Consider the following 10,819-nt stretch of genomic DNA (forward strand, 5'->3'; position numbering starts at 1 on the left):
TGAAACGATAAAGTAATACTCCTTCCATTCGATATAAATTTAGGTAAAGTATAATTAATAAGTAATTAAAAAATATATTAATAAAAATAATTATAGATTAAAATTAAAATGACTAGAAGTTTAATTATAATTAAAAAAATTATAAAATTTAAAATTCAAAATATATAATAAAAATAATTATAAATTAATATTAAAATAATTAATATTTTTTTAATTATTTACTAATTATTGTAACGAAAACAATAACCGATACGTGTTACCATATATGAACAAAAGTGAGGATAAAAACACATCCAATCACGCATTACGACATCGTGGTTCAATAATATATATATATATATATATATAAATTGAAAGAAATCCACGTGACATTAGTGTGATACATCACGTGACACAAAGGCGCGTTCCACACAATTATTACACAACAAACTCCAATCATTACGGAGCACAAAACACGCCCCCTCCGACACGTCAGCGCCACATCACCACCCCCAAAAATAAATAAATTTATTACAAAAAAGAGAAAACAAACTCCTCGAAAAATTGCAAAAAATAATGGAGAAAAAGCAATGTAATTAGTGTGCAAGAAATCTCTACAACCCTATTTTATTCATTCATTTTTATTTAGTGGGACCCACTTTTTTAATTAAATAAATAAATAATAAAAGAAAAAAGACAAAAAAAATTTCCATATAAAAGGGAGATGATTACTCAAATAATTTCTGTGTCACAAATTTTCTTCAGCAGAGGGAATTAATATTATCGTTTCATTGAAATAAATATTAAAATTCCCTCTCTGATATTTTCTCATAAACAAAATAATAATGGATATCAATTTCTGGATTACTGCTTCTGGAATTCTTGGTATGATAATTAATATATGTAAATTAATTTTTACGTATTTTAATTTATTTATTTTAATTTATTTTTTTATTTTTTGCAGGGAATGCCATTTCCTTCTTTGTTTTCTTGTCACCTTTGTAAGTTTTTATTATTGAAATCAACAATTTATTATTATTATTAATTATTATTATTTTTTCGATGATTTTTTTTTAGGCCGACATTTTACAAAATCCACAAGAAAAAATCGGCGGAAGGATTTCAATCGGTTCCTTACATCGTGAGCTTATTCAGCGCAATGCTATGGATTTATTACGCTTTTCTAAAGCCGAATAGTGTTCTTCTATTCACTATCAACTCGGTCGGCATTGCTACTCAAACGATATACATTTCTACGTTTATTTTTTATGCTACGAAGAAAGCCCGGGTACTAATAGATAACGTTGTTAAATTATTATTTTTTTTAAAAAAAAATAATTTATATATATATATTTAATATTGAAAATTAAATTTTGGTTGTTTTGTAGGTGCATACTTTGATGCTTCTTCTTGCGGATATAGTCGGGATGGGTCTGATTGTCGTTTTAACGTATTTTCTGCAAAAAGGAGCGGCCCGTACTGCGACTGTTGGATGGATTTGTCTCGTGTTCTCTTTGTGTGTGTTTGTCGCGCCTCTTGCTATTTTGGTAAGTTTATATGCATATTATTTTGATTTTTAAAAATAATATAATAAAATTTTATTTTTCGATATTTTCTATTAAGTTTATTTGATTGTTGATGGTTGTGATTTTATTTTTTTATTATTATTTTTTTTTCAGAGACGAGTCATTCGAACTAAGAGCGTGGAGTACATGCCTTTCTATCTCTCATTTTTTCTCACTATTAGCGCCGTTGCGTGGTTCTTCTATGGCTTACTTCGTAAAGATATGAACATCGCCGTAAGTATATTTTTATATATACAAAAATTTGTTTTGTGTATATATATATAGGTAATAAGTTCAATCGATTCGATTATTTATGTATTTTTAAAATTATTTTTAAAGAAATTAAAGAAAATATAAAGTTCATTAATAAGTAAGACTACTTGGTATTATATATCTCTCATTTAGGTCTTATTTATTTTATTGAAATTAATTAGCAGTACTATTTTCATTAAAATAAATAGATTTAAGCGTGTAAAACAACTAATATATATAGTTGTAAAAGTTATTATTTTTAAAAAATAAAATGCTGTTTTTTTTTTTAATTAATAAACAAATAAATAATGTATATATATATGTGTGTTGCATTATTATTTTTCACTTATGCTTTAATGCATTTATTTATTTATTTTCTCTCAATTCCTTTTTTTTTAAAAAAAAAAAAATAATAATAATAAAATAATTTGTAATAGATTTATTTAGAAAGTAATGCAATAATTATTGTGTTGCAGTTACCAAATGTTCTGGGATTCGTGTTTGGATTGATCCAAATGGCGCTGTATGTATTATACAAGGATTCGAAAAAATCAAGTGGTGAAACCAAACAGGGCACTAAAGATCAACAGATTATTGACGTGCTGAAATTGAGTCCCTTCGCTCATACAATGCCGAGTCCAGCAGATACTATTGCCGGTCCCTGGAGCCCGAGGACCGGACCCGGACGTCTCGAAATTACAATAGTAGACCATACCAATGCGTGACAATATTATTACTATTATTATTATTATTATTATTATCTTATCGATATGTTTTGCAATTTTATTACTATTATTATTTTCCGTATCAGACTTTTGTTATGATTATTGATCTTATAATTGTTTTATGGATACTATAAATAAATAAAAAAAAACTCTTGTACTTTTGACATTTGATACATTACAATACTTAATTTCTTCCTCTCAAATAAATCATTTTATTTTATTATTTTTATTCGTCTCAAATTAATTATTTTATTATCCCAAATGATTATAGATATCAATATAAAATTATGTTATTATTATTATTGTTATACGAATGTTACTATATTTTCACATTTGAAATAAAACACACATTGAAAAAAGGTAAGAAAAAAGCTTTTAATCAATATCACTGCCAAATATATCTTTGTATTATTTTTTAAATTATGTGCAAATTGCAATAGGCTCTAAGAAATGGTTGATGGGATTTGATTGGGCCATTTAAGGCTGTGTTTGTTGGGAGATTGTATTAGATTTTTACTATTATTTTTTTTTTCCAAAACATCAAATCAAACCCCTATTTATATCACATCATACAACTATTCAAATTCAAAATTTTTACTATTTAAATCCCAGCTCAAAATTCAAACCCAAAAACTTGATCCAGAATAATATAGTATATTGTATTATCATGTATTGTTATAATATATGATATATATATGTTAATTGTGTCAAATCAACAATATACTAATTTGATTAAATATATATATATATATATATATATGATGGGTTTAAAGATCTCATTCTCATTTTGTAATACTCCTATGCATCATATTTTTTAAAAAATATATAATTAAATTAAATATATAGTATTATATTAAATACTATATATTTATATTAAATTAAATATTAGTTAAATTTTAAATTTCAAGTTTTCTATTTTCAAACTTCAAATTCACTTTCAAGCTCCTAAGTTCCAGCAAACAAATCTATTAAAACTCAGTATAAAAAATCAAAATTCAAAACCAGTATCAATATCATATACTCCCTCAATCCCAATACAATAGTCATGTTTATCATTTTTATCCATCCCAAAACAATAGTCTTATTTCCATAAATAACCATATCACCATAAAACTATCCTTATTTTTTTCATTATTATTACACAATTGTCATTACTTTTTACACTAATACACTCGTAAGGACAAAAAAGTCTTTTACCCATACTTTTTACCTCTTACCAATATAATATCAATATTTTTTAAATCTCATGCCAAACACAATCCAAACTATAGTTTTGGGACGGAGGGAGTATAATTGAAAAACAATTAGAATACATGAGGTATTTAGTATAGAGAATGTAATTGTAAAAATAATTTTATTTTTATTTTTTTAATATAAAAACTATCAAATTTAAATTTTCTTGCTCAAATAAATAGGAAAAACAAAACTATTTTCTTTCTCTCTTCCAAACGCTTCCTTAGTTCTTTTTTAATTTAGTTTTTATTTTTTTACTATAAAAACTATCATGATTCTATACACAAATATATTTTATTTTATATTACAAAAAATCACATACAACCTATTATTAAAAAAAAAAACAAACTCGAAAAAACACATCCAATGTACATAATGTCTTTTTGCATGTCCTTTTGCTAATTTTAAAAATAAAATAAAAAAAATATTTTTTTGAGGCGATTCTGTATATTCAACATTTTAAAGTTAAATAACAGATTTAATGTAATACATTTTATTTTTTTCAAAAATTAAGTTATATAAAATAATGGAAAATACAACCAAACAACACACACTGTTACTTATAAGCACAAATAAATGCTGCCTTCTTTTTGGTAATATGTAAAAAAGTATATATTGTCAGTTAATCCAATCTTTAGATACTCATTCATATACACATCCAACTAAAACACCCTAACCCCACCCCACCCACCCCACCCCCCTATATATGTTTTTTCGTGATTAATTTCTTCCCTAATCTTCCATTAAAGACCCCCAAAACCCATTTACTTACAATTAATTGGCTACCTAACAATATATATATATATATTCAAAAATTTGGTAAAGTGATGAAAATGAGTAAGTTAGGTAAAGCTAGCAGGTAACGGAGGAAACGGAGAAGTGGAAGGGGAAGGTGTTAGCATACTGAAAGGAGAGCGTACGGCCGTTAACTAGAGGCTTACCGTCGTTAACCAGGCAGTCGTCGAAGCCGAGCCGTTTGAATACTCGCGGGTTCACGAGCCGCGCCGAGCTGAACCAGCCGCAGCTGAGATGGACGGCTGAGATGTCGCAGCCGTTAGGGCACACGTTCATGATCTCCACCGTGTACGTTGGGATGCCGTTCGGGAGCGCCTCCGTCGCGCCTTGGCTTATAACAATGTCGGATTTTGAGCACTTGTCACTCCATATACGGCTCGGCTCCACTCTCGGGTTTTCTTCTTCTTCGTCGTCGTCTTTGTTGTTGTCGTCGCTTTTTCGATTTTTCTTCGAATTTGGTGCTGCATGAAAAGAAAAAAAAGAGTTTCTAATGTTACCTAATTAAATAAAATAAACACAAAATAAGTATAAAAAATAAAAAATAGTTCATATATACATATATATATATATATGAACAAACCTGTCTCAAGGTCATCATTTCCTAATTTAGTAATTATACTACCGCCTAAAATAATAAATATCCTTCCAACTTACACTATATTACATAAATGTCATTACTTTTATATTACACAGTACTCCTCATAAGAGTATTTTCGTCTTTTTCATTGTAATCCATTATAATACTAATATTAAAAAATTTATTTGCAAAAAGTAAACAACTTTCATCTCTACAGTACTACTTTAAAAAAAATAATAATAAAATAATAGCATTAAATGTTAATTTTTTACCATTTTTAAATAGAATAAAACCTTCGTATTAATCTCCAATATTTTCTCAAAAAATTATATATATATATATATCAAACTCTACTGTTCAAAAGTAAGTTACTTCAAAAAATAATAATAATAAAATTAAAATACAAAAAAGCTACAAGAAGAAGCAAAAGAAAACAAGTGAACAAACCCTAATTGACTCATTTTAAACACACATATATTACAATTAATATTAATTTTCATATAATTGAATAAGAGTACAAATAAAATCTACAGTATAAAAGAATCAATTCATTTGAAAATAAATTAGTAATAAAAACCATGTGTGGCTATAATAGTATAAAAATATATATATATATATAATTTTTTTCAATATACTCAACTCCCTCTGTATAAAAATATATATAAATAAATAAATAAAAAGCATAAAATCTTAGAAAATGTGTAGTCAATTTCTGGGAAACAAAAGTGGCTAAAATTTGACATATGAAGTCGCTGTTGGAATTAATATTGGACATGTCCTTTTCTAGCAAAAATTCTTGGTCAGATGAAGCACCCAGAATAGAAAAAGCATCAATTGGGAAACACATTTAATAAATAAAATAAAATCAAATATTAAATAAACCAAAAAAAAAGTGGGTGATTTCGACATACAATTTATTGAAATTCAAATTCAAATCCAACTATGAAAGAAGGGCACACGTGCAATGCACGTAGTTGATAGCAACTTGATTAATGCAGCGGAGCACCTAAGCTAAGCTGAATAATTAACCACCCTAAAGAAAATTATTAAATATATAAATTCCATGCAATAATAAATCAATCAATAAATTAATTAAATAATAGTGCAGCTGTGGTCTAATCAAAGAGCAAGACCTTAGGAGGGGTGGGTGGGGGTGGTCATATTGGGAAAACGACACGTAGTGAAAAAAGCTGAAAATGGCGCCACCTAAATGTGGGCAGAACCGTACGAGACAACTGAGAGAAAAAAAAAAAAATAGAGAGAGAAAAGAAAAGGAGGCAGTAGTGGTGGTGGTGGTGGTGGTGTGCAGTAGGAGCATGAAGCACAGTGGACAGGACTCTGTGTTGTATGTAAACATGCTAAAAAGCAACGACATGAGCAGAAAAACAACAGATGATGCAGCAGGAGGAGGCAGCAATACATATATGTATATATATACTTGCACATAAGCCAAATTAAAGCTTATGTGTTTATATATATGTATATATGTATATGTGTATGGATTTGTGTAGGTGTGTATGTTTTCGCCATTGTTATTAATGAATGATGGAGTTTCAAAAACTGTGTACCAATGGAAGGCGATGTGCGCAGCAAATATTAATGATGTATCTATCATGGAATCAGAGATAATGCAGCAGTGGTTTTTTACCGTGATTAAGCAGCTTCCGGTGGGGATTTGAGAGAGTGATACAACTTTTGTTCTGGAGACCGCCTGGGATGCTTCTCGTTCGAGATGCAGCTTGCATAAACTCTACGCGATGATCTGAGATTTGGGGCAATAGAAATTGAAAAATCGACATGGAAATGGTGTGACGAGTTTGCGTAGCAAATCGGAGACCGTATACATACATATATATATAGATATATGAATGAGCGTATACAGACCTTCATAGACGTCAATGATTACCAGCAACACCGCGACGGCAAACACCGCCGGAAACAAAGCCAATATCCGCCGCCGGAGCAATGACGAGGAATCACGGTTCATAATTTTGTATTCAGATTCGGATTCGGTTAGCAGTTGCAGATTCGAAGGAGAGTGAGTAACAGTGATTGGAAGGTAGCAGCTATGGCCTAAGCACAGCTGGAAGAAGCTACGTAGCAAATCAACGCCATCACCGAAGGAACTGCACACATCGATCGATTAATCTTTGACTGTAATCCGAGACAGGAGGAAGAAAAGCAGCGATATGATTTGACAGCTTCGATCTCACCGCAACCATAAATCCTGCACCATGAAAACGTCAAACCATTACTATTCAAACCTTCCAAACCGCAATCACGAATCAAATACGAAGATTCACAAAAACATACACACAGAAAACGAATCCGCTCAAAATGTTCAATCAGGAGAGGATATTAGGGCATTTGACCACGAAAACACAACCGACTGATTTTACATATATAGAGCAAAAGGAGAGTGTTCGTTCGACGAAAGTCCATGGAATTTTTCCTCTGAATCGAAGCATCAGTAAAGGAAACTTTCCCCGACATTGCTTTTAACATTAGAGCTCCGGGAAGCGAGCACGCAGCCGAATTTTCGCCAAGCTCAAAGCTCCTTTTCCTTTCCCAATTAATGCTAACGCAGAAATTGGATTCAGAAACGTATCACTAAACAACCGAAAATTCCAACAAAAATCCAAACGTGCCTACGTCGTATAAACACAGATAAATGCAAACATCGCAGGAGAGAGCATTCAAAGCCAAAATTACAAAAAAATAAAAATGTAAACATCACAGAGTAAGAGACGAACAAACAAACAAACAAAAAAACAACACAGACGTTTCCAGCAAAGGTGCAGCAGCAGCACATTCTGAGATCTCCTTCTTCCGTCTGTTTTTTTACCTTTGAATTTGCAGTGGTTTTGGAGGTAGCGAACAATCAGCTCCGATCCGCGTGCATGATCCTTTATGTATATATATATATAAACTAGAGAGAGAAAGAGAGGGAGGAGAGAGAGAGTATATATGTAGGGTTTTGGGGGAGAAGGAAGTGTGGGGGAAATTAATTTTGTGGTATATATATAATATAAGGAAAGATGCGGATTTAATGAGAAATAATGACAAAACCTACAAACTGCACGTGCTCCTAATTAATTAAATTAAATTAAATTTATTTATGGTCTTGGTTTGGTGGCCGATCGCATTGTGTAATTACCAATTTATCCTCATGCTTAAATGCTTTTATCCTATGCATGGGTTTATTTATTTTAACAAGTAGATGGAATTGAATGAAAGAATTGAGTGTGTTTGGTTTATAATATTTAAACAGTGATTAGATATGAAATAAAATACACACTATTTTTTTAAAAAAAAAATTATGAAAATTATATAATATAAATAAATTGAAAAAAATAAATAAATGAAATAGGTGATATAGATATTATGAATCAAATTATTTATATTAGAAAACTAATACTCTCTCCGTCTCAATACAATAATTTTATTTATCATTTTTGTTCGTTTCAAAACAATAATCTTATTTCCATAAATAACAATATCACTGTAAAACTATCTCTACTTTTTCATTTATATTACACAATTGCCACTATTTTTTATACCGATAAACTCACAGCGCAAAAAAATCTTTTATCCATACTTTTTATCTACATTGAATTTTGGGTTCGTTCGACAAATCTTCGATGACACGATTTTTTTTATAATATTACAAAAAATATAATATATACATATATTAACACAATATATAATGTATATTCTATTTAGTCATAAAATTAATAATTCAATGCAAAATATTATTTTTACAATGTTCTAACATAAAAAATTTAAAAAAATTATTAAAAATACAAAGTGAACATGAAAATTTTGATAATAGTAATTTTTTTATTATTATTCTTTTTTATGTGTTGTTTCTTGATAGAAATAATTATTTGTAATATGATTATATTTCAATTTTATTCATAAATAATGTCAATTTTTTTTAAAAAAATGTGTATATAAATAGTCATATATATTTTGTTACACACTTATGTGCTTGAATATAGATATATATAATATAGCAGGGTATTATTGGAATAATATTCTGCAACGCAACGGATGGATGTTGTAAATGGCTAACACATATTTGGGTTTCTTCTAATTATACAAAAATATTATTCACCTAAATTAATGTCTTCTTTTTTTTCTCAGTTATTTAAAATATTCTTTTTTTTTTTCAAAAAAAAAATATTAATTTTTTTTCTTACTATTAAAAAATAAAAAATACACTGTGTATTAAAATCATATCCACAAATTTGAGTATATGATAAAGGAAGTATAATATACATATGAAACCATGTTTTAATGACAAAGAAACTACTCATTCCGTCCAAGAACTATAATTTTGGTTGTGTTTGGCACAAAATTTAAGGAATATTGATAGTAGGTAAAAAGTACATATAAAATACATTTTTGCCCTTGTTAGTGTATTAGTGTAAAAGGTAGTGACAATTGTGTAATAATAATGAAAGAGTAAGGGTAGTTATATAGTGATATAGTTATTTATGGAAATAAGACTATTGTTTTGAGACGGACAAAAATAGTAAATAAGACTATTGTATTGGGACGGATGGAGTATAATATACATATGAATCTGATATATATATTCTGCAACGCTATTTTTAAATTGCGATTTTTAAAAAATAGTAATAATAAACTAAAAATATTATATACAAAGGTTAAAAATTAAAAAAAAAAATATATCATAAAAAAAAATTAAAAAGTCAAGCCTAAAATAATATATTGTATTTTATATTTTTGACATAGTTCCTCGTACCGCACACCAAAAATTATTTCATCCAAAGACGTTGGATGAACGAACGATTATATACTATTTTTTTAAAATTAGTTTTTTCGGATTAAAAATATTTGTTAATATATTTTTAAGTAATAACAATTAAATTGAATCCTAGTGGAGACATTTACTTTTATTTTTGCTGTTGTTTTAATAATATTACAATAATGTGTGTGTTTTTAGTATTTATAGTTTAAAGTATTTTTATTGGCAAAATAAGAAAAATTTACATAATGTTTTGTATATATTTCTATCAACTTTTCGGTAAAATTGCTTATAACTCTCCTGTGGTTTCGAAATTCAGCATAAAATCTCCCTATATTTTAAAAATAGCATGGTACCCCCTTATACTTTAAAAAACGTTGCATGAAACCCCATCACCATGAAACTTTCCTCGTGTGATAAGAAGATGATTTTCTATCTATATGTTTTGTATGACAGGGGGATTTTATGCAATATTTTTTAAAGTATAAGTGAGAGTCATGCAATTTTTTAAAGTAAAATGGGGATTTATGCTGAGATTTGAAACTACAAAGTGGTTTCATGCAACATTTTTTAAAGTATAAGGGGACATCATGCAATTTTTAAAGTAGAGAGGGAATTTACGCTGAGTTTCGAAACCACAAGGGAGTTATGGGCAATTTTGCCCAACTTTTGTAGTATATGTTATATTTTTATATAATACTTCTTCCGTCTTAAATACTGTGCAATATTTCATTTTTGGTATGTCTCAAACACTCTGCAACATTTCTAAATTAGAAAATAATTAATTATACTTAATTTATATCCCCACACTTTATTCTATAATATCACTCTAATAAAAAAAATAAAATATACACTTCTCTCTCCATCACATCACCTAATTACTCAATTATCCTACTTAATATTTCTCACCTAAAATTTC

At 28.4% G+C, this 10,819-nt stretch overlaps 2 protein-coding genes across 3 annotated transcripts; one reads left to right on the forward strand and one right to left on the reverse strand.

The window, feature by feature from the left end:
* Nucleotides 1-730: 730 nt before the first annotated feature.
* LOC127263048 (bidirectional sugar transporter SWEET10-like) lies at nt 731-2,685 on the forward strand. The gene is made up of 6 exons (XM_051291978.1): nt 731-864; nt 944-980; nt 1,057-1,267; nt 1,368-1,526; nt 1,659-1,778; nt 2,273-2,685. Exons 1-6 carry the CDS (start codon nt 825-827, stop codon nt 2,519-2,521), a joined length of 816 nt encoding a protein of 271 aa, XP_051147935.1. The 5' UTR covers nt 731-824; the 3' UTR covers nt 2,522-2,685.
* A 1,773-nt stretch (nt 2,686-4,458) lies between these two features.
* Nucleotides 4,459-8,259, reverse strand: LOC127263100 (protein TAPETUM DETERMINANT 1-like). 2 transcript variants are annotated; one of them, XM_051292053.1, is made up of 4 exons: nt 7,972-8,259; nt 7,011-7,353; nt 6,775-6,888; nt 4,459-5,010 (listed from the first exon to the last, which is right to left on the reverse strand). In XM_051292053.1, exons 2-4 carry the CDS (start codon nt 7,111-7,113, stop codon nt 4,607-4,609), a joined length of 621 nt encoding a protein of 206 aa, XP_051148010.1. In that variant the 5' UTR covers nt 7,114-7,353; nt 7,972-8,259; the 3' UTR covers nt 4,459-4,606. The 2 variants fall into 2 exon arrangements, with proteins under 2 accessions (XP_051148010.1, XP_051148009.1); XM_051292052.1 differs by lacking the exon at nt 7,972-8,259 and having other exon boundaries at nt 7,011-7,571.
* Between the last annotated feature and the right edge of the window lie 2,560 nt (nt 8,260-10,819).

Source organism: Andrographis paniculata, unplaced genomic scaffold (assembly GCF_009805555.1).
Source record: "Andrographis paniculata isolate CXL003 unplaced genomic scaffold, ASM980555v1 Contig66END, whole genome shotgun sequence".
In the NCBI taxonomy this organism is placed as follows: Eukaryota; Viridiplantae; Streptophyta; class Magnoliopsida; order Lamiales; family Acanthaceae; genus Andrographis; species Andrographis paniculata.

Bases quoted from the DNA above. Each gene is read 5' to 3' on its own strand.
- LOC127263100 (XM_051292053.1), bottom strand. From the start codon at position 7,113: ATGAACCGTGATTCCTCGTCATTGCTCCGGCGGCGGATATTGGCTTTG. The intron at 6,889-7,010 runs GTCTGTATACGC...CCCAAATCTCAG, and splicing joins AATCATTGACGTCTATGAAG to ATCATCGCGTAGAGTTTATG. The intron at 5,011-6,774 runs GTAAAAAACCAC...CTTTTCATGCAG, and splicing joins CCGGAAGCTGCTTAATCACG to CACCAAATTCGAAGAAAAAT.
- LOC127263048 (XM_051291978.1), top strand. From the start codon at position 825: ATGGATATCAATTTCTGGATTACTGCTTCTGGAATTCTTG. The intron at 865-943 runs GTATGATAATTA...TATTTTTTGCAG, and splicing joins TACTGCTTCTGGAATTCTTG to GGAATGCCATTTCCTTCTTT. The intron at 1,779-2,272 runs GTAAGTATATTT...ATTGTGTTGCAG, and splicing joins GTAAAGATATGAACATCGCC to TTACCAAATGTTCTGGGATT.